This window comes from Solanum dulcamara, chromosome 1 (assembly GCF_947179165.1).
Source record: "Solanum dulcamara chromosome 1, daSolDulc1.2, whole genome shotgun sequence".
NCBI classification, from domain to species: Eukaryota; Viridiplantae; Streptophyta; class Magnoliopsida; order Solanales; family Solanaceae; genus Solanum; species Solanum dulcamara.
Window position 1 is genome coordinate 84589969 of NC_077237.1, and position 24760 is coordinate 84614728.

General features: G+C 35.6%; 1 protein-coding gene across 1 annotated transcript; it reads left to right on the plus strand.

The window, feature by feature from the left end:
• Positions 1-5294: 5294 nt before the first annotated feature.
• On the plus strand, positions 5295-21570 carry LOC129881212 (zinc finger CCCH domain-containing protein 6). Its single transcript, XM_055955582.1, has 4 exons — positions 5295-5640; positions 14309-14518; positions 19884-20008; positions 20306-21570. The coding sequence occupies exons 1-4, from the start codon at positions 5581-5583 to the stop codon at positions 21375-21377; spliced, it is 1467 nt and encodes a 488-aa protein (XP_055811557.1). The 5' UTR covers positions 5295-5580; the 3' UTR covers positions 21378-21570.
• The last annotated feature ends 3190 nt before the right edge of the window (positions 21571-24760 follow it).

Below are 24760 nucleotides of genomic sequence, written 5' to 3' on the forward strand. Positions count from 1 at the left end.
TTTTTAAAAAAAAGAATGAAGAATTCTGTTTTAGATTTTATGAATTTATGACATAACTTCAATGATTTTGAGGACATGAAAAGAATAGCTTCATAGGAATGAGAAATGAATCAAGAAGGAAAGAAGAAGGTTATTTAAAAGATTTTGTTAGTGTGTTTTTCGTCTTTTCTTATTATTTTTATAGTAGACGTCGGACACTAAATTGCATTATTATGAGCATTATTATAAACTTATTACTTTGATAATACCACATTATCTTTAAACACGCAGTAATACACCGATGGAGGAAAAAGCTATAGCTAGTCCACAACACCTAAGCCTTCCAATTGAATGTCTAGGTAATTTCCAGATTACACCTTCTACTTTATTGATGATGGACACCACGAATATTATCTTTCTCTCTTGCTTCAGTAATTAAAGTACCACCACTCCCCCCTCCAACGGACACACACTAGCTCACATGTTAAAACTGCGGATCCACTACCTGCAGAGAAAGCAAGACCAACTAAGAGCCAGCATTAATGTCGGAATGCTACAAGATCTATCATTCAATGATTAATGATCGCGGAACTGATGCGTTCTGTAGTAGTAGATTGTTATGTATTAGTTTTACAACTTTCCGCCCGCCCACCCCTTTAACGCACTTTACATTCACATCGTTTTTTATATTGCGTCTTTATTCCAAACATCTCACCATCTTTTTATGTATTGTGGTACAAATTGAGTTTTAACGTTATATCCTTCTCTATATTTAGTGTCCCTTCATTTACATGTTTTTAACAGAGCACGCTGGGTCGATGGTTATTAGTCACTTCGTATATAATCAAACCTTCTACATATGAATAATAAATAATATTTTTCACTTGGTGGTTCTCATAAAGATTGTTGTATTACTTTCAAATTATAAAAGAAAAAATATGAAAAGCAATGAAAAAAATCACAGAAAATGTAAATCGGTTTCTTCTCAGTAATTCATCCTCATTTGAAAAGATGGCTCCCAAAAAATTTTCAATTATAAAAAAATATTATATAAATTCAATAAGATCATAATTACCGAGCGAAGCGCGGACCTATTCACTAGTTAACGATAAACTAGGGCCATAATACAACAATATTGTGTTATTAACCGAATAGTGAAACAAAGAAAATATTTAAACTATTTTTGATGATATAATAGTATACAACAACAACAACAACAACCCTGTGAAATTCCACAATGTGGGTCTGGGGAGGGTAAAGTGTACGCAGACCTGACTCCTACCAAGGTAGGACGGCTGTTTCCGAAAGACCCTCGGCTCAGTAAAATCATAAAAAAAATCAGATAAGGATAAGAAGTTCAAAGCGATATGACAAAGCAAATAACGAAAGCAACTCAAATAAAATAGAGCAATCAAAGTACAGAAAGTAATAGATAATAACAGAAATCAGACCACAAGAAATTATAGTGCGCTAATACGCCTACTAAAAAGGAAGAATAACGAGACTATGAACTAGCCTTCTACCCTAATGTGGGTCCTCCACACCCTCTTATCTAAGGTCATGTTCTCGGTAAGTTGTAACTGCGCCATGTCATGTCTAATCACCTCTCCCCAATATTTCTTCAGCCTACCCCTACCTCTTCTGCAACCATTAATGGCCAACCTCTCACACCTCCGCACTGGGGCATCTGTGTCTCTCCTCTTCACATGCCCAAACCATCTCAGTCGCATTTTCCGCATCTTATCTTCCACCGAGGTCACTCCTACCTTATCCCGAATAGCCTCATTTCTAATCTTATCACTCCTGGTATGCCCACATCCATCTCAACATTCTCATTTCAGCAACTTTCATCTTTTGAACGTGAGATACCTTAACTGGCCAACACTCCGCCCCATATAACATAGTCGGTCTAACCACCACTTTGTAGAAATTGTTCTTAAGTTGTTGTGGCACCTTCTTGTATAGTTAATCCTTTTTCGTCTAATAAATGGTTGATCAACGTGTATTGGATAATTTAAACATTATTTTCGCTTTCAACTTTATCTTAAGCATGTGAAAATAATAAATTTCAGCTATTAATATAATTAGTAGTGAAAGAAAAATAAAATAACGGAATTTAATTTGTTACAATTTACAATTTAACTTGTTACAATTTATGAACTCCTCTGTTACCATATATCAACCTTTCATTTTTAAAATATTTTTTCTTGAGTTTATTTCGAAAAAATGTATTTAGGTTTTATTTATTTTTTAAAATTTTCCATATACACAATTATATTAAATTATTTGGATTAGGTAATTAATTTAGATTTTACAAATTAAATTAGTTCATTAAATTATTTTTGAGCCTGGGTTCTATCTCACGTGAAGGCCTAGGTTCATGCCACATATTCAGGGGTATTGATATGTATATACAATTGATAATCAATATGAGTTGTAGTGCAATGGTGGGAATTGCAGGTTCGAGCCTTGAGTATAAAGAAAATTATATTAGGAGCGTCATTTTAAAATAATTTTTTTAGTGTGTGATTCAAATTTAATCGAGATTTTAATGCGGACTCCCTTAATTATGCTCCACAACTATAATTTGTTAATTACAATTTGTAGCTATAGTTATAGTAGTGTTTGTATAATTCGCGCAATATTTGTATACATTTATATAATTCGTTATACAATTCACAGTTTTTATATAACGTTTGTATATTTCACTATACAATTCATGCACAACGTTTGTATAATTCGCTATACAATTTGTAGTGTTTGTATATTTCGCTATATAATTCGATTCGCGCATAGCGTTTCTATAAATCGCGCGAATTATACAAAACTCAACTGTACAATAGCGCGAATTATACAAAACTCAAACTGTAATTACAACTAGATATTTGCCGCGAACCATAATTAATTCAAACTATAGCTATGTTAGCTAATTAACTAATATATGTTTGCTTATTTGCATAATTTTTCCAACAAAAAAAGTGCATACAATTCATAGATAGAATTAAACCAAATATTAATTTAATAAATTAAGCCTAAAAAAAATATCATTTAGTGGACATTTCCTTAAATATTTTCATTTTTTTCCCTCTTTTATTTCATCCATGTCTGTCTTATCCATCTGTCTCTAATTTTTATTCCATCCCTTAAAACTCTATAACTAAATTGAATACTCTATAAAGAAAACTATATAAAATAGATCCTTTAAACAAACTATTTAACACCTCATACTCTACCTCAAAATAATTTCTTTCAGTACCTATTCGGTCCAACTTAATTACCCTTGTACCCCCTTTAATTATTTTTAAATTCGTACGCTGACGTCATTCTAACGTCAGCGCCCACCCCTACATGATACCGATAGGGTATCAATATATCGATAGAGTATCACAGAGGATTAAGCTCAATCCTAGATGATACTGATATGGTATCAATATACCGAGGGATTTTCACAAATAATATATTTACTAATTAGTTTAATAAATAAGATTGTGATTTTAATAATTTTCTCTTAATTGTTTTATTTTTATTTCTTGAAAAAAGAGCTTAATCCTATATGATACCGATAAGGTATTAATATATTGTTATGATATCATTAAAGATTTTAAAAGTGCCTCATTAAGGATTTTCAATATCATGATAATATACAAAAATATCGTGGTAGTATCATTCGCGTAATATCGAATAACTTAGGAAAACCTTTATGATACCATCACAGTATATATATACTATGATGGTATCATTCAACATTTTTATGAAACGATTTTTAATGATACCATATCAGTATATAATAATTTCATGGAGATGTAGCTGAAGGATTGAAGTAGATATCAATGATACCAAAATAATATATATATACACACTTTGGTGGTATCATTAAGGACTGAAACAACCTCAATGATATCATGTCAGTATATTGATACTGCGACAGTATCTTGGTCGCGAATCTCATTCTTTAGGGGGTATGAATTCTAAAGGGATATTTGCTTGTAATTATTTTACTTTTATGGGGCATGGACTTAATTTTTTCTATTTTTTTTTTTTGCATAGTTCTAGTAATTGAATATGACAATGGATATCAATTTAAGCTCAAATTTTGACATAATTTTTTCTAAAGTATTTTTTTCTCTCTTAAATTTTATACTTGTTAAATAATGTCACATAAACTTAAAAAGTAATGTTCTTTTCATGTCAATTTGTATGTATTAGTTACTATTTAGACAATCGAATAAATTATACTTTTTAAGAAAATGCTTTCTGAATATTTTAAATAGTTAACTATTATGACTTATTTTTTTGAGTCAATGATTTATCGGAAAAAAAAAAACTCTCTATCTTGAGTTAAATAGTTAACTATTGTGACTTATTTCTTGAGTTAATGGTCTATCGAAGATATCTTTACCTCTCAAGATAGAGGTAAGGTTTGCGTATATTATATTATTTTTAGACCCACATATAATATTGTATTGGGTATATTGTTCTTAACTATTGTAATTTATAATACTATTCCATATAACTGTAGTATTCGAGCCAGTTTGCACATCTCTTAACTAATTTTACAGATACGTACCACCTCCCACCAATAACATGTACCAAGTAAAAAATGTCCATCAAAGCTAATAGTTTTATATAGTTTTTAAATATATAAATTTTATTTTTAAAAATAATTATATATTTAATTTTGCGTCAAATATTAGTTAGTTTGATCTCGTATTCCCAATCACACAGACAAATTTTTAAAAAAGGAAGTAGTAGAATTCCCTCTGTCTAAATTTATAGTAACACACTTTTCTTTTTAGTCAGTTCCAAAAAATGACACATTTCTATATTAGCAACAATTAAACTTCATAATATCATTTTATCATTAATAAAATGATTTATAGTTACACAAACATCATTAACATGAGTTGTGATGCAGTAGTAGGTCTAATTCACCCTTAACCAGATGTTTTGAGTTCGAGCCCTAGATATGAAGAAATTCTGTCAGAGAACCACCCTCAAATGAACCCTGCAGTGCGCGATTTATCTTTCGTCGCGACTCTAGTGAGAACTCCGAACATCGGGTGAAAAATAAAAAATAATTACACAAACATCAATGACTTAATATAAATCACAAATTTCAAAACATTTCTTTCTTTCTTAATATCCAACGTAACAAATACATACGTGTATGTAAAAATCTCTTCTTTTTTTTCTTTTTTTTTAATTTAACAAAAAAAAAAGTGAAAAAGAATACATGCTGACCAGGCTCTTGTTTTTTTCTTTTTCCAACAGTGAGTGAACAGTTCATAATTTATTTATTTTACAAAAAGGGGGCGCAGAAAAAAAAATAAAAAAATCAAGAGGAACTAGGGTTCTATTTAGGGTTGCCTTTGATCTGTGTTCCTCTTTTTCTCTCTGTCTTTCTCTTCTGTACTTATATGTTCAATAAGTAGATTTACTTCCATCGGAAAAATCGTTTTTTTTCACAATCGGATCAAAATTTAGCAGATTTTATTAGGGTTTTTGGAGCAAATTTGACAATAAAATCACTGTTAATTCCATTGGATTTAAGATTTATATCTGAGAATTGAATCGAATCGGAATTTTTTTGTATTTGTAAATATGCGAGGACAGCAGAAATCGAAAAGGGTTACTTGGGCTTCAGATGATAGTCTTTGTCAGGTAAAATCTTTTATAAAGATCCGTAATTTTCATCATTTATGTTGCAATTGCATGTCCAATCTAATCCCAGTATTGAATAACCCAAAAAAGAAAAAGAAAAAAGAAAACTGAATTGGGAACTGATGAACTCAAAATTGTAGATAAACCATTTGGTTTTGATAAATTTGATTGTTGGATACGAAAGAGCTCTCGTTGCCGCTCAATATTTGAATGAAATGGGTTAAAAGTTGGAATGGAGTTTGATGATTCATATAGTCCAATCCAACTGGAAAAGTTGCCTCGTGTTCAAGTCGTGTAAACAACCTCTTGCAGAAATGCAGTGTAAGGCTACGTACAATAGACCTTTGTGATCTGACCCTTGGATTTAGTGTGCCAGACTAACCTTTTTATATAGTCCACTCCAACGTAATTTGGGAATGAGGCCTAGTTGTTTTGCTCAATTTGCTACGTAATTTGGGAATGAGGCCTAGTTGTTTTGCTCAATTTGCTTGTTGTGATACAAAGAGTTCTCTTTTTACAACCAAGATTGGGTTAATAATTGGAATGGAGTTTGATGATTCATATAGTCTAATGCTACTGGTAAAGTTGTGTGTTCAATCCGTGGAAACAACCTCTTGTAGAGTGTAAGGTTGCGTACAATAGACTTTTGTGATTCGACGCTAAGCTTTAGTGCACCAGAGTATCCTTTTTTATAAAGTCCACTTCAACTTAGTTTGGGAATAAGGCCTAGTTGTTTTGCTCAATTTTCTTGTAGCGATACAAAAGAGCTCTCTTTTATGCTCAAGATTCGAATGAAATGGGTTAAAAGTTTGAATGGAGTTTGATGATTCATATAGTCCAATCCAACTGGTAAAGCTGCCTCATGTTCAAGCCATTGAAACAACCTCTTGCAGAAATATAGTGTAAAGTTGCGTACAATAAACCTTTGTGATGTGACCCTTAGCTTTAGTGCACGGACTGTTCTTTTTATATGGTTCACTCCAACTTAGTTTGGGAATGAGTCCTAGTTGTTTTTGTTATTGTATTCTAATCTCAACTGTTAAGTTTTATCACTGCTAGTCAAGTTAAATTGAGTGATATGGGGAATGACATGAAGTTACTTTCTCGATACTTGTTTTAGATGTTATATGTTTAAGACATTGCCAGAATTTATTAATTCTGGAAACTGAAATCTAATGTTAACATTTTGAAAGCCAGAGTAATCGTAGTCTTAGTGCAGAATGGGTGTAGATTATTTAGCCGAAGACCAAACTAGTTTGGAATTGAGGGATAGTTGATTGATATATTCATTGATTGATCAATAGAACACTAATTTTAGCCGAAAGAGAAAGCTAAACTACTCAATTAAGTTTGGAACCAAAGAAAATCCAGTTATATGTGTTGATTAAATTTTCTCAAGTGTACTCATCCAAAAACAGAGGAAGAAGGGAAAAGGTAGATGCACTTCCAAATTTTAGTGAAATTATACTTGTAAATGGAAGGAGAGAAATAGGAGAGCTTTGGAAGGGGTGCAGATTTGGTTTGCTTAATTGAGGAGTAGTCTTTGATTCCTTATTTTCTTTTGGTGCACCCATTGGGTCTCTTTTGGAGAGAATCATATTTTGTAGGTTTCTCCTTTTTTGATATATATCTTGTATACGGCCAAGTTGACCGTGTTACAACAACATACCAGTGAAATCCCACTAAGTGGGGTTTGGAGAGGGTAGGGTGTACACAGACCTTACCACTACCTTGTGGAGGTAGATAGATTGTTTCCAAAAGACTCTCGGTTCAAGTGCATCAAGCTCAAGTAATAGAGGAAGAAAATAATGAAGAAAGCATAACAATAAATATAAAAAGTAGTGTAACATCTACAAGAAAGGAACAATACCAACAAGTAGTGTGATAATCGGAACACCGTAAACAATATATGACGGTAGATAACAAAGGAAAGACAACATTCTACCCCTATTAACCGCCTACCTTAATACGCAACCTCCATTCCTTCCTATCATGGGTCATGTCCTCGGTAACATGAAGTTGCGCTATATCATGCCTAAGCACCTCTCCCCAATACTTTTCCAGCCTACCTCTACCCCTCGTCGTACCCTCTACAATTAGCCTCTTGCACCTCCTCACTGGGGCGTCAATGCACCTCCTCTTCACTTGCCCAAACCATTCATACTAACAAGTTGGCCTTATTAGTATGAATGAAATCTTTTACTTGATCAAAAAAAATTATACTTATAAATTTTCTACTTTGTGAACATATTCATAGAGTTTTTGTGAAGACAGTCTCTGCAGAACTTAATGACAGAAATCAGCACAAGGCACAAGCTTATTGGAAAAAGAAGATACAGATTCCCATATATTTTTTTTAAACTGCCAAATTTCTTCTTCATTATCTTCTTTTTCTAATTGGTTAATGCCTAATGGTGGTGTTGGCCAGCTTGTGCTCACCTTGTCCACCAAGGTTTTGACTAATACACCATAATTCTTGCTAACACTCTCTCTAGAATCTTGACTATTTTTATGCACCTAAAAGTTACTTTTGTTAGAAAAGGTAGAGAACCTCTAGATAATTCCTAATGTCTTAAAAGATGAAGAATTCAGTGGAACCAAATAGGTCCAGATTGGGTGACTGCATCTTGAGGAGGATGCATATAGTTGACCCTAACTAGTTTTGAGATTGAGGCATAGTAGTTGTTGTATTCTTAAAAACTATGTGGAAAAGATTCCTTCTCAAAGGTTGGTGCTGCTTTAATTTACACTTGATTATAACAGAACTTAAAGATATTCCCTCTTTCATACAAAACGAACTTAAGAAGATCATCTGTTTTACCACAAAATGATTGCATTTTCTTTTCAGATGTATAGACTATGAACAACAACAACAACAACAACAACAACAACCCAGTGAAATCCCACAACGTGGGGTCTGGGGAGGGTAGATTGTACGCAGACCTTACTCCTACCAAGGTAGGACGGCTGTTTCCGAGAGACCCTCGGCTCAAAAAAAAAAAAAAAAAAAAAAAAAAAAAAAAAAAGCGGAAAAGGGGGTCAGATAAAGTTAAAAAAATTCAAAGCGCTATAGAAAAATAAATCACGAAGGCATCACAGATAAAATAGAGTAATCAAAAGTACTGAAAGCAATAAATAGTAACAGAAATAGCAGAAATGAGAGTACAAGGAATTGTAATGTGCTAGTGCGCCTATGAATAGGGAAGAATAACGATACTATGTACTAGCCTTCTACCCTAATGTGGGTCCTCCACAGCCTCCTATCTAAGGTCATGTCCTCGGTAAGCTGTAACTGAGCCATATCCTGTCTAATCACCTCTCCCCAATACTTCTTCGGCCTACCCCTACCTCTTCTGTAGCCATCCATAGCCAACCTCTCACACCTTCTCACTGGGTCATCTGTGTCTCTCCTCTTCACATGCCCAAACCATCTCAGTCGCATTTCCCGCATCTTGTCTTCCACCGAGGCCACTCCTACCTTGTCCCGAATAGCCTCATTTCTAATCCTGTCGCTCTTGGTGTGACCACACATCCATCTCAACATTCTCATCTCGGCAACTTTCATCTTTTGAATGTGAGAGATCTTAACTGGCCAACACTCTGCCCCATACAACATAGCCGGTCTAACCACCACTTTGTAGAATTTGCCCTTAAGTTGTGGTGGCACCTTCTTATCGCATAGCACTCCGGAAGCGAGCCTCCATTTCATCCACGCTGCCCCAATACGATGTGTGACATCATCGTCAATTTCCCCGCTGCCTTGCATGATAGACCCAAGATACTTGAAACTACTTCTCTTTTGAATAGCTTGGGCACCAAGCTTAACTTCCACGCCAACCTCGTGAGGTGTCTCACTAAACTTGCACTCTAAGTACTCTGTCTTGGTCATACTCAGCTTAAACCCTTTAGACTCCAAGGTATGTCTCCAATCCTCCATCTTAGCATTAACTCCACTACGAGTCTCATCAATCAGGACTATGTCATCCGCGAAAAGCATACACCATGGCACCTCACCTTGAATTTGTCGCGTCAATGCATCCATTACCAAGGCAAATAAAAATGGACTTAGAGCTGATCCTTGATGCAACCCCATCCCAACTGGGAAATGCTCTGAGTCCCCTCCTACTGTCCTTACCCTGGTTTTGGCTCCCTCATACATGTCCTTGATCACCCTAATGTATGCCACAGGTACATCTTTAGCCTCCAAACATTTCCATAGTATCTCTCTTGGAACTTTATCGTAGGCCTTTTCTAAGTCGATGAATACCATATGCAAGTCCCTCTTCCTCTCCCTATATTGCTCCACCAGTCTCCTCATAAGATGGATGGCTTCTGTAGTTGAGCGTCCCGGCATAAATCCGAACTGGTTCTCTGAAATAGACACGCCTCTCCTCACCCTCATCTCCACCACTCTTTCCCACACTTTCATAGTGTGGCTTAGTAACTTGATACCTCTATAGTTGTTGCAACTCTGGATATCCCCTTTGTTTTTGTATAGAGGGATCATTACACTCGACCTCCATTCTTCGGGCATCGTTGCCGTTTTAAAGATGACATTAAATAACCTAGTCAGCCACTCCAAACCTACCAAGCTGGCACTCTTCCAAAATTCCCCAGGAATCTCGTCAGGTCCGGTTGCTCTTCCCCAGCGCATCCTACGAACAGCACCCTTAACCTCTTCGACCTTAATACTCCTGCAATATCCAAAATTGCGACGCCTCTCTGTATGTTCCAAATCTCCCAACACAAAGTCTCTGTCCCCTACGTCATTCAAGAGTTTATGGAAGTATGACTGCCACCTCTGTTTAATGAGAGTCTCTTCTACCAATACTTTTCCATGCTCGTCCTTAATACACTTCACTTGGTCCACATCGCGTTCCCTTCTCGCCCGCACCCTGGCTAGCTTGAATAATTTTCTATCCCCACCTTTTTCTTCTAGTTCAGCATAGAGGCGTTCAAAAGCTATCGTTTTTGCCGTCGAAACAGCCGACTTCGCCTCCTTCTTCGCCATCTTATAAAGTTCCTTATTCGTCCACTCCTCCACCTCATCCGTGCTTTCTATCAACTTCGCGTATGCCATTTTCTTTGCTTCCACCTTCCCTTGCACTTCTACATTCCACCACCAGTCCCCTTGATGTCGACTACGACTGCCTGTCGAGACTCCCAACACTTCCCTTGCTACAACCCTAATACAACTAGTCGTCCTATCCCACATACTGTTCGCATCCCCACTACTATTCCAGGCCCCCATGTCCTTCAATTTCTCTCCCATCTCTAGAGCACTAGCCGTGGTCAAACTCCCCCATCTGATCCTAGGTCGATCATTCCCGACCCTCTTCTTCCTCGTCATCTTGATCCCTAAATCCATTACCAAGAGCTTATGTCGGGTTGTAAGGTTGTCTATCGGAATGACCTTGCAGTCTTTGCACAGACCTTTATCATCCTTCCTAAGGAGTAAAAAGTCTATCTGAGTCTTAGCCACCGAACTACTGAAGGTTACCAAATGGTCCTCCTTTTTTGGAAAATTCGAATTAACTATCACCAACCCAAAAGCTCTTGCGAACTCCAAAAGTGAAACTCCTCCTCCATTTCTGTCCCCAAAACCAAAGCCTCCATGCACATCGTCATACCCTCCCGAAATAGACCCGATGTGCCCATTGAAGTCACCTCCCACGAAAAGCTTCTCAGTAGGCGGTATGCTTCCTACTAACTCGTCCAAATCCTCCCAAAAGCGCCTCTTCTCCTCCTCTACTAAGCCCGCTTGCGGCGCATAAGCACTAATAATGTTCAAAGTGGTCCCTTCAATGACCACCTTAATCGACATCATCCTATCAGTGATTCTCCTAACCTCCACCACCTGATCCCTTAGATCACTGTCTACTAAAATGCCTACCCCATTCCTATACTTTGATCTACCAGAGAACCAAAGCTTATACCCATCTACCTCCTTAGCTTTAGTACCTACCCATTTGGTCTCTTGGACACAAGCTATATTAATCTTCCTTTTCTTAAGAATCTTAACTAGCTCTATTGACTTTCCCGTTAACGTCCCAATGTTCCAAGAACCTACTCTTAGTCTAGACTCTCCTTTAACCCATTTAAGTTTTTGATAAATACATTCTGGGTAAGGATCTAAGTATGTTAAGTTAATATCAATAAAATTGACATATGAAGTCGGGAAAAGTTAAACAGCAAATGGACAAGAGTTTTGCATTAGTCCAGTCATGGTTCAATGATGTTTTGCAGTGAAAGATAGGGTCTTAAAGTATTTTATTTCAAGTGTCCAAAAGGCATGTGCGTCAGCATGTGGGTCGGTTAGAGGCTGTCTTGATGACAAATGATGCATAATGGTCTACCTGTGGTTTGAGTTATGGTATCAGAAGTCATGCAGAGGAATCATGTTGGGATGTTTGGGGATATTTGTTATATGGGAAGAAGATAAATCAACCAAGTATGACAACATGATCATCTAGTCTTTTTGCTTTACAATGTCAAGGTCTCAAATTGAATATAAATCAAGGACAAAGGGGTAAAAGAAGCATAGGGTATAGAGCAGGGGGAAGGTGCTAAAATATACCAATGACAAGCTTGGTTGGGCAGACCTGATTTAGCACCCATTTGAGAAGAGTAATAAAATCTTATATCGATACAAATGTGATGGCCACCAATCATGATGTATGTTAGGTTAAAATCATGTGATAAAAAAATTAGTCTCCAAAACTATACTGCAACAAGTTTTTCATGTACGCAAGTAATATTTCTTTGAGACCATGGATTACCTACGTCTACCCTGTCTCCTTTAAGTTTGTGCTATATTTTTTATTTCATTCAGATTTGCTTCTCTAATATGGTATAGGGTGTTTGGGTATAAGTACTTTTTGATTCATTTATGCATTTGGTAAGCCCCAAGGATCTCTTATAAGCTAAACTAGCCAAAATCCATTAGTTGGTCACCTCCAACTTATGGCTTTTTAGCTTAATAACTCTTTTACTTTTACCTAGTATTGTAATATTTTATCCCTAATAATGTTCTTATTAATTTTGAAAATACAATGCACAAAATAGAACTTTGAACTCCCTCTCCATTCCTTTTTTGTTGTTCATTTATAAATAAACTTTAAGGTCATATTGGTCATGTTAGCAGAAGAATTTCTTATCAGCACTTTTTTACCACACATCAACTGCTTATTGTCAGTTTCTAACACTTTTATTCAAACACGTAACTACTTATTTATAAAATCAGTTTTTACACCAAAAAGTGTTATTCAACACTTGATGCTTATCAACTACTTTCATTCAATCGGCTGAATGAATGAGCTTGAAATATACTTATCCAAAAAAGATGGTAATATGCTGCTTTCTGGTCTTGTTTTCAATTTGTTTGCCCATCTCTTTGATTAGCAGGGACTTTCTTCTTTCCCTTTTTCCGTGCTCATTTTTTTTTTGTTCTTTTCTGTTGTTTGTTTTGTCTTTTTTCGTGGTGGTGGGGTGTGTGTGTGTTTGTGGGGGAGGGGGGACAGTTGGGAAAAGGTGGTAGTGAATTTCTAATATCTTGTTTGAGATAGGTAGTAGGGAGATTCTTCTGTGCAGAGGCAAGTAAGAAGTTGTACCCTTACTGTTGAGACTGATGATTGAATCACTGGATTAAGTTGGTATGTGACTACTTAAATTTGGTGGCTTATTTGAGTGAGGTTCTGTAGGTACATGGATGATCACTTAAAAAACCCAGCTCTCTAGTTCAAGATTCCAGAATGATGTGGGTTGTAAAAACAGGATAGTATGCACTTTCTTGCTAAGTGATGTTCATACCATAGATCTTCTATGGTATAGTTGTCTTATGTGGGATAAACTAGTTCATATAATATATTTAGGGGGTCATTTGGAATGCTGGACAAACACAGATAGTCGCGGGATAAACATTTAGTTCTGCCTTATTGCTTCTTTGGTTACTAATTCCGGAATAAGTGATACCAGGATTAGCAATTAGTACCGAATAAGTTGTCCTTTCCAGATGGTGGAATAATAGTGCCGGGAGTAGTTATCCTGGAATAAACAATGAAAATGACAAAAATATCCTTTAGGTCCCTCGAACCCTTTTTCTACTAAATAAGGCAGAGGTTATTTTTGTAAACAAGTTCAAAAATTATGCATTGCATGTTATTTCTACTACAACAAATCAAACAATCAATAAGAAATAATACCATGACAATTAATCTCATTATAACTAATTCCAGCATAACTTCCCAACATATCCTGTCTTTGAACCGAATGACCCCTTAAAGTTATTGATAGTTTTTGTGTTATTCCAGTTTTAGTTCTTATACTATTTAACTGGAGGTTTAATGTGCTCAGATGAATAATATTACAATAATTCAATAACACAAGGGCCAATAATTCTGTTAAATATTTAACTTCCGCTAGTTTCAATGACCAATATCACATGTTTCAATTAATTGGAGGTTGAATGTGCTCAGACGAATACTATAAGGACTAAAACTGGAATAATGCAATAACACAAGGAGTAAAATCGCTATTTACCCTTTAATGAATGATGTCTTAGTGTCACAAATTTTAATCAAATCTTTTTCTCTGAATGGGATATATATGTGTTGATCTATTGATGTTGCCAAATAGAATGCTTTTCCTGAATAGATCTTTCTTTCAATAGGTAAAACTTTTCCTGTCTGAAGAATCCCCTTCCCAAGTTGGATTAGGAGCTCAAGATCATCTCCAAGCAAAGATATCATTGCCTTTGCACGCAGGTCTTTTGGTGTCTGATGATAATTTACCACCAGGCTTTGAGGGTGCACAGCCTGCAAGCCTCTGGAAGAATAAATTAGCTCAAATCCCTGTAATCAAATGGCGTCGTCCTCCTTCTGTAAGTTGCGCTTTTGTTAAGTTTATTTTCATTTTTCAGGTATGACTTTATTTGTTAGCAATATTTAGGGTGTTAGTAGTTATGATAAATAGTCGGACTCTTTCCCTCATGAAAATGAATGAACAAAATGCTCAGTGTATTGCCTTGTCCAGTTTGACTTTTTATCATGTCTAAAAATGAATATATAGTCTACTGATCAAGGGGAATAAAATAACATATGGTCAATCCGCAGCTAGTTTAGTATTGGGATGTAGAATTTGTTTATTTTGAATGCGGTTTGTGCTAGGAAATTTAAGAATTTATGAACATTGCTTTAATATTAGTTGGTAAAAGAAAATTAAGGTGCTTTACTTTCTAACTAAGCAATCCTACGTATCAAAAGAGCTGGCTCAGTTGAGTTTATTGCCATTTCAATATAGAAGGAAGAATGCAAATGCAGAGAAGACTTTCTATTTGATTATTAAAAAGCAACCTATAAAAAACTGACATATAGGACATTAAAGGAATCTTTGTTGCACCTTTTAAATCTGCAGGGCCATAGTATTGAAACTTCCAGACAGATAAATGATTTGACAATCTAGCAGAATTCCTGAGTAGTTCTCGTGAAGTCTATAACTATTAGACAAGGTAGACTGAGCCAAAACCTTTTTTTCTTTTGTCTTTGACAAAAATCCTATATTTGATAAGGAAAATCTCTTGTGAAGTCTGTTTTTGACCCAATATACCCCGTTTAAAACATTGCTTGGAAGTAGGAGCATGATAATGTCGAGTTGGCCATCCATCAAAAACTCGAAAATAGATATTTTGAATAAATACGGGAGGAAATAACCATTGGATGGCGAAGATAAAATCATTGCCGGAGTTGCTTACCTTTTCGGCAAGGGAAAAAAAAGAAATAAATTACTTGCCAGAGTATCAATTTGGAGTTCACAGCTTCCAGCTCTAAGACATCTGGAGATGTATGCAGCAAAGTGGCTGAACCCATCGGCGGCCACCTGAAGTTTACACCAATTTTCACTTAGACACCTAAACTAGACTTTGTTTATTTTAGACACCTCATGTCAGCCCCCGCTGTGTCATTTTGACACTTTTTTTACATTTTCAAAATCACCTTAAGCGCTTACATTCAAATCCCTCTATGTGGAAAAATAAACGAATCAATATGTGACGTGGATTTTTTTTTAAAAAAACAAACTCACTTTTACTTTATTTTTTCCCTCCATGTCAATACCAAACCCCATGCCCCCACCCCTTTTCTTCTTCTTATGTCCTCTTCCCCTTCTCATCTGTTCTTCCTCTATCAAGAAGGCAAGAACACTGGTTAGTTCACAAAATAAAATAAATTGGAAGAATAAGTTAAATTCTATCAAATCGGGAAGTTTTTGTATGACATTTGAAAGAAGAAGATTTCTTATGCTGCTTTGATTGGGATTTACAATGACGGATATGTAAAAGAGATTCCTTTCATTTTTTTCAATTGGAGGTTCTTTATTTCCTTTTTTGTTCCCTTGAAATCAGTTTTATTTCTTAATTTTAATGGAAAAGGTAAGAATGTAAATCAATTTTTTTCATTTGAAAGAAGTTGATTTCTTTTTTTGTTTCCTTGAAATCAATTTTGTTTCTTAATATGAATCAAGACGCAAATTCGATTTTCAAAGAAGATGAAAGAATCAAAGAATGTAACCTAGTAAAATTTGTAGAATTTTTTAAAAAGTTGTGTGGTGATGGAGGGTGGTGGAAGGTGGAGAAGATGGAAGGGAGAAAGAGTGATGAAGAAGAAGAAGGAGAAAAAATATTTATAAAAAAAGTCTCTCACGCTCTTAAAATTAGTGCAGCACACGTACTAAGCTGAGTTAACGAAACATGTCAACATGACACAGCGGGGCTTGACATGAGGTGTCTAAAATGAACAAAGCTTAGTTGAGGTGTCTAAGTGAAACTTTGTGCTAACTTTAGGTGGTCACCTATGGGTTCAGCCTACTTAAATAGATGATATGAGGTCATCTGCGTTTCTATTGTAATATTATTCAAGTTTAAAGAGAAACAAAAAACATCTGTCAAAGTCGAGAGATTTAGAGAAGCATAATAGTATATATCTAATACAACAACAACATACCGAGTGAAATCCTACAAGTGAGGGTAGAATTTACGTAGACCTTACCACTACCTTGTGAAGGTAGAGAGGCTGATTCCGAAAGACCCTTTGCTCAAGTGCAACAAATCCAGGTATAAAAAAGAGACAATGGAGAGAATATAGCAAGTATCAAGGTAACAGTGCGAAGTCTACTAGAAAGGAGTCAAAAACAATAATAAAATAATGTGATAATCGGAACACAAAAAACAACATACTAGGATAGATTATTGAAAACAATGATAGACAATGATAAAAATCAAAAACCAAGAACTACAATAAAACAACTAGTACCATGGTAAACTCCAAACACCCTAAGCCAGACAACACCACACTACCTACTAATCTTCTATCCTAATACGTGCCCTCCACACCCTCCTATATACGGTCATGTCTTTGGTAACTCGGAGCTCTGTCGTATCATGTCTTATCACTTCTCCTCAATACTTATTCGGTCTATCTTTGCCTCTCCTCGCCCTCTATAACCAACCTCTCGTACCTCCTCACTGGTGCGTCTGCGCATCTCCTTTTCACATGTCCCAACTATTTCAGTCTTGCTTCCCTCATTTTGTCCACCACAGAGGCCACTCTCACCGTATCTCAGATATCCTCATTTCTTATCTTATCGCTCCTAGTATGGCCACACATCCACCTTAGCATCCTCATCTCCGCAACATGCATCTTCTGGACATGAGAGTTTTTGACTGGCCAACACTCCGCCCCATACAACAACTTCGGTCTAATAACCACTCCATGGAACTTACCTTTGAGTTTCTGGGGTACTTTTTTTATCACATAAGACACCAGACGCAAGCCTCCACTTCATCCACGCCGCACCGGTATGATGTGTGATATCATTATCGATGCCCCCACTTCCCTGCATTATAGACCCAAGATACTTGAATCTGTCTCTCCTGGGATATTTTGTGTGCCAAGTCTCACTTCCACGTCTACCTCATGCATCACATCATTGAATTTGCACTCCACATTCTCTGTCTTAGTCCTGCTCAACCTGAATCCTTTTGTCTCCAAAGTTTGAGCCCGTTTGGATTGGCTTTAAAAAAGTAACTTTTATGTATGAAGTGCTTTTAGAACTTTGAAGTGTTGAAAGTTATTTTTATAAATAAGCAGTTGAGTGTTTGGATAAAAGTGCTTATGATGTGAATTTTAGGGTTAAAAGAATAAAAAAAAGTAGTTTGAGAATTTAGTTAAAATACAAGGGATATAAAAGTAATTTCCATGGTCAAAGAAAATGACTTTAAGCACTTTGGAAAAAAAAAGTTAGAAATCCTAACTTTTCATTTTTGACTGACTTTAAGAACTTTATGGCTTAAAGTCAGCATTAGGCAAACACGTCCAAAAGCTAAAAAGGGGCTTTAAGTTGGTTTTGACCAACTTAAAGCCAATCCAAACGGGCTCTTTGTCTCCATACATCTAGCTTAGCATTAACTCCATTGCGCGTCTCATCAATTAGTACTATGTCATCCGCAAATAACATACCCCACGGCACCTCATCTTGAATGTCTCACGTCAATGTATCCATCACCAAGGCAAAAAGAAACGGACTAAGATCGTGTATATCTAATGTAATGCAATATTCTTGATAATTATCTGATAATTAGAAATTCAAATAATTAGGAAGGTCCCCGGTCTAAACTTTCTTCAATTCATGTAGTTTAAAATTTCTTTTCTCATGTAGTTGACATTCATTTTTATGTCATCGACTGTTGTCTAAAGTCTTTTATAAAGGTGCTTGTTATGTGATGTTAACTTACTCAAGAGAATAAGAGTTCCTCTTCTTCTCTTCTCCTTTTACTACTCTATTAGAAACATTGGGTGTGTGCTATCAATCAGTGTGCAATTCCCTCTGTCCCAATTTGTTGGTGCCATTTGACACATAAACTAAATATGCAAAAAATGCCAAAGTTAACTTCCTAATAGGGTCTGCAACAGACTCTGCAGCTCCTGGAAAAGCATCTCATTAAAGGAAAAATGGAATATAAATATTAGGGTTCTTAAAAATTTATCAAGATTCCAATCCTTTTTAACAGAAAAAAAAAGCCAAGCAAATTGGGATTCAGGGAGTAATATATAAGAGGGGATGAAACTAGGAAAAGGTATCTCCCACCCAAGGATCCACCAGAATTCAAATAGATAGGTTTCCACTTGTTGAGCCATTTGAAATGAATGAGTTCATACTTGGATACAGATTCCCATATACAGCTTGGATAACTTCTCTCCAGATAAGTATATAGAACTTGGATAAGGCTAGATTTTTTTTTTTGCATTTATGATATTGAGGATTCATACACTCGGCCCAACCCGAACTAGCTTAGTATTGAGGCCTAGTTCTACTCACTTTGATTAAGGCTACGAATTGCCTTTAGGCCATATGGATAAAGCAAATAGTACTGTGTAAACTTTCAGAATAATTTCTTGGTTTAACTTTCGTAGGAAGGAAATGCATCTCGAACCCACATATCCACATTCCTCCTTATACCTGCTAACCATTCCAGTATCATTGGTTTTCTCTTATTGGTCCCTCATCAAACAAAATCACATGTTAACCTCTTGTTCCTGAAAGCATTTCTCATTGAATCCTGATCAAAGGTATCATACAGAGATGCTGAGGAGAGAAGCACCATTGTAACAACTCCATCCTTCTAAAAACGTTTGTCAAGAGGAACAGACAAAAAAATGGCAGCACAAACCACACAAGTTTCCAGAATGCACCTGGGATTGTTTACTTGATTGTAAGTATTCTGAGAAATAGGGGCTATTTGTTGACTTAGGACCTGCTGGGTCCCCAAGCTATGTTGATTAACAAGAAGCTCAGTGCAGAAATTGAAATGAACAATTGATAGTCTACTGGCGTTGGATGTTCATGTGCCATATTTGAAATTGATAGTTTCACTTAAGCAGTATTGGTTTGGGTGTGTCTTGTGGTGGTGGTGGTGGTGGGGGGGGGGTCTACTTATACATGCTGTGTAAGTTTTTGAAGCATGCGTTCTTTATTTTGAGCAATCTGTTGGCATTTCTTTTCTTCTTTTCCTGTATTCTTATTCTCCTTTTCCCTTCTCATATATTTGCACACATGAGGTCACCTCCACCCCCCCAAACCCAAAATTGCCAAACCCAAAAATGGAAGTAGTTGGTCCTGAACCATGGTACTATGCAGCAGATAGTCATAGCATCAGTGTACTAGTTGCTAACACTTCCCTTGATTTTTTACAGTTTGTGTTGGATACAAACTGGCGAGTGGTTGCGGGTGAAGAAAGCAATGACATGGAGGTTCAGAAACAACGGGAGATGAGAGTTCTTGAAGCAATTTATCCACGTGAATCTTCCATTCCTCCAAAGTATGATACTTCAATCTTATCGGAACTTTCTTTATGATACTTCAATCTTGTTGGAACTTTCTTTCCTTTGTAGCCTGTTTTGATAATGCGTTGTTGTGCCGAGGGTCTATTGGAAACAGCCTCTCTACCCCACAAAGGTAGGAGTAAGGTCTGCGTACATCCTACCCTCTTCAGACCCCGTTGAGTATGTCATTGTTGTTGGTTTGTTTCTTCTAGAAACATTTCTTTTAATTTCTTTTCCATTGATCTTATTTTAGTTCTGGATGTTCTTTTAAATTGGTTTTTATTTCCATGCAGTCCTTCTATGGGTCCTGGAGACGAGACTTTTCATAATGATCAGCACACACCTGTTATACCCATAACTCCTGTTGAAGATGAGGAGGTAGCAGATCCTTCATTTGGCATTGCTATACCTACTAATGCTGTCAGCTCAGCGGCCCAGGTAATGCAGCTTGGAGTTCCCTTGTGCAATAGAAGTGCCGGAAATAGCCTTCCAGTCCATGGAATCTCATCACCTGGAGTAGTTCCTGGCGTGGGGCTTGATGCTGTAGCAGAAGCTCAGGCAGCTTTAACTGCATTCATGGCAGACAATGGCCAGGGAAATCTGATTGATCGCGAGCTGCTCATAAAAATTTTGAGCGACCCAAAAATTGTTGGGCAACTGGTTACACACCAAGGAGTAGGCACCAGCTCCCATAGCGTGCCAGCTATGAGTACCCAAAGTATGGCTGCTGCTACTAACATGTCCAACTCAAGGCCGCAGACATCAAGTATTACTGCTCCACCCCAACCTGTTGTTAGTCGAGCTAATCTATCTTTCTATCACTCAGGTAGAACAGATCCTCCTCCAGTTCAAGTCAGTAGAACAGAACTAGTTATCCCCTCAGTGGCAGGTGCTCCAAACGGGTCCTTCCACTCTGCTCCAAGTAGGATAGGACCCGTTCCCAGTTTGAGGCCTCGTGTACACGAGGCCATATCAGCTCCTTTACCAAGTCCAGTAGCAACCATGTCAGCACCTACTTCCTCTATGCCAGCACCTGTAGCTAGGGACATCAACTATTACAAGTCTCTCATTCAGCAACACGGAGGAGAAAGGCAAGAAACATTGCCACCACAATATAGCAACAACAACCGAAACAACCAGCAATTAGGTTCAGTTCAAGAATCACAAAATAGCTATAATTCAAGAGATTCAAAACCTAAGATAATGAAGCCTTGCATCTATTATAATAGTTCAAGAGGATGTCGGCATGGCGCAAACTGTGCATATTTGCATGATGCATCCCCCCAACAGAGGGGGGTGGGTAGCCTGCCAGAGGTCCAAAGTTCAAAGAGAATGAAAATGGATAGGGAGATTACCGGTACATAATAATTCAGCTGGCTCTTCCATGTACATTAATTTTTTTTTCTCAAGGGAGGAATTGCTTGTTTGCAGCTCGACCATTTTTGCCCCTTTTTTCCCCTCCATTCCCTACAATGAGTCAACTTCGATAAATATTTTACTTTATGGTTTTTTATTTCAATTACAATACAGATAAGTGATAACTTTTATCTCTTCTTTACTTCTTCTTCTTCTATTATGATGCATGATGCTTAATGCCTCTACATAAGTTCTTTTACCTAGTATGTGCTCTAATGTTATTCTGATAGTAGTACCTATAAAGAAGTTTATATAAACACAAGTTTATATTCAAGGAAAATTCATAACTAGACATTTTTAAGCGATAATACACTGATGGTTCCTTTCCAAACCTGCTATGATATGTCTTATTTGAGGCGAGGGTTTTTTGGAAACAACCTTTCTAAGGTAGGGGTAAGGTTTGTATATATACCTTCCTCCTTAGACTCCACTTGTGGGTTTAGATTGAGTTTATTGTTGTTGTATACACGGATGGTTCTACGAGTTTTAACATAATTTAGTAGGTTGTCTCAGGTATTTCATGTTATGGATCCACTTTTGGAGCGCCATGGATTAAGTGGAGGGTTGTCTTGGGAGTTTTGTGTGATAAAAAGGTCCACCAAAACTCAAAGATAAGGTCTATAGAGTATTGATTAGACCAACATTGTTGTATGAAGCGGAGTGTCGATCAGTCAAAAACTCTTATGTTCAGCAGATGCATGTTGTGGAGATGAGGATGAAGAGGTGGATGTGTGGTCATACTAGGAGCGATAAGACTAGAAATGAGGATATTCAGAAAAGGGTGGAGTGTCCTTCATGGTGAACAAGATGCAGAAGCGAGACTGATGGTTTGGACATGTGAAGAGGAGATATGTGGATGTACTAGTGAGGAGGTGTAAGAGGTTGGTTATAGAGGGTACGAGGAGGGGCAGATTTTGATTGAAAAATATTGGGGAGAGGTGATAAGATATGATATGACGCATCTTTAGATTATCGAGGACATGACATTAGATATGAGGGTATGGAGGACACGTATTAGGTAGCAGGTTGTCTTGCTTAGGATGATTAGTGTTTGCCATTGTACTAGTTGTATTACTATAGTTCTTGTTTATGATATCCATCATTATTTATTATTATTTTCAATAATCTATCCTACTATGTTGTTGCCTCCTTCGGGTAGACCTTGCTCTATTTCCTTACAACTTACTATATTTTTTTCTTTTTATCTTCTATAGATTTCACTTGTGGAATTTTACTAAATACATTGTATTAATATTGTTTTTCTTATCAATAATTGAAATATATATAGAAATAGCCGCGGAATATTTTTTGATGGAAATATAGTGATTCTTTTTTGGTAGTGTTTGCATCTAGGCATTATAATATGTTGTGTGTGACACACGTAACTCAGTTTGGTACTTTACAAGGCTCAATACGTGTCAGAAAACCGTAGCTAAAACCAAAATAATGAATGTGCATGATAATTTTATTTGTTTTTTAGTAAACAAATAAATGGTGACAGTTAAGAGGCAACCAAATTAAATGAAGATGCAATTTTCCTAATGATAAGGAATTATTGAAAAATAAATAATCACGAAAGTCATACATTAGAAATGTTGAGGCTCCACATCTAGCTGTATGAATGTGTGTCTCCACGCAATGACAATATATCATGTGAATTTTACGAGGATAAAATATACGTAAATTTATTTTAATTTTTGTGAGATAGAAATACTAATTTTGTTAGATCATCTCAGCTAAAAATTAAAATAGAAAGATATATGAAGCAAAGAAAAATAATAATAATACGTTAAAATACACAAATAAGTCTTAAATTATTTTCTTCGTCAAAATTAGATTTTCAAAAGAATATATTGACTTTATCCTGTACAATTGGTTTTTTATTCACATCGAAATGAAAGTTCAATTTTTAATATTTGATGCTTAGTATAAATAATCCCTAAATATGACCGAAAGAAATTTCAAGTTTTGTATATTAGTCTAAATAATTCAAAAATATTCTTTTTATAACAATATTAATTTTTAGATTAAATTCGTATGATTTTTTTTTCAAAAGGCTCAAAATATCAATAAATAAGATTTTTTCCTTTTCAACCATCAAGGTGAAATTTTATCACATTTAATAATTTTTTTCTTGAATTAAGTTCCACATATATAACATAGGACTTCATGAGATTATCTGAAGATTAATAGTGTCACTCATATTAACCAAATAATTGTGGTTTCTCTTTTGTTTAATACGCATCTTCAATAAAGATAGTGAATCAGCATGTAAACGGGCAAACACAATTAGTTATGAATAAAATAGTGCTCAATAAAAGAAATGAACAAGGAAAATTTCTAATAATAATTTTTGCTATTTAACGAATTTAAAAAGAAATTAATGATGATTCTGGAAATTAAATTATGAAACTAATCATGTGCTGGAAATTTGCTTGAAAACTGGATTTATATGTAATTAAAAGAATACACCTACCTCAATTCATCATAACTAATATTTATTTGTGTTGAAAATTACTATTGGATTCAGTCCATTCATAAGGAATATTAATTAGTTCGTTAGCTCATTAGCTTGTTCTCTTCCTTTACTCCAACAATTGATGTATAAATATATCATTACGTGTGTAGAAAAAAGAGAGGGTTTTATTACCATAATAGACAGTTGGGGTTAGCTATCCAAAATAGAACGAGAAAAATGTATGTTTTTTCGATGATATATTTGGACTATGAATAAAGGGAACTTTGTCTATATTCGTAAGGATTTCGAACGATCTTGATCAAGTCATGATTGTTGCATATTTGCTTTTGCTACAGAGTACATACGAACGTATTCATCTTTGCTATACCTAATGCATCTGAATTCAATATTTTTGAAGCTGAATAAATTTTAATCATAACAAATAAATACTAAAACTTTAAAAATTGAACCAATAAATTTTAAATTTTGAATCCGTTTTATCTTTTTCTCTAACCCAAACTAACACTAAATTGATTAGTACAGACAGAGTTGCACTAATATGTACCACCCCCTCCATGATACTCCTACTTTTTTTTCTTCCTTTTTTCTGAACATTAATTAGCTAATTTTATTTTAATAATAATAATTAAGTGCTCAAATTAAAGCACCTTTTTTTTAGACAAACCCATCATTTTGGATGGCTAGATTAGAATCTATATTTGTTTTATCTATCTAGCTAATAAAGCCTAATTACTAGATACTATTTCTCAATAAAATGATCGAATTTTTTTTACAACTAATATGTAATTTGGTGAATACTTCAGTATCTTATTGGAGGATTTTTTTTTTTAATAAACTATATTATTCTTTATTA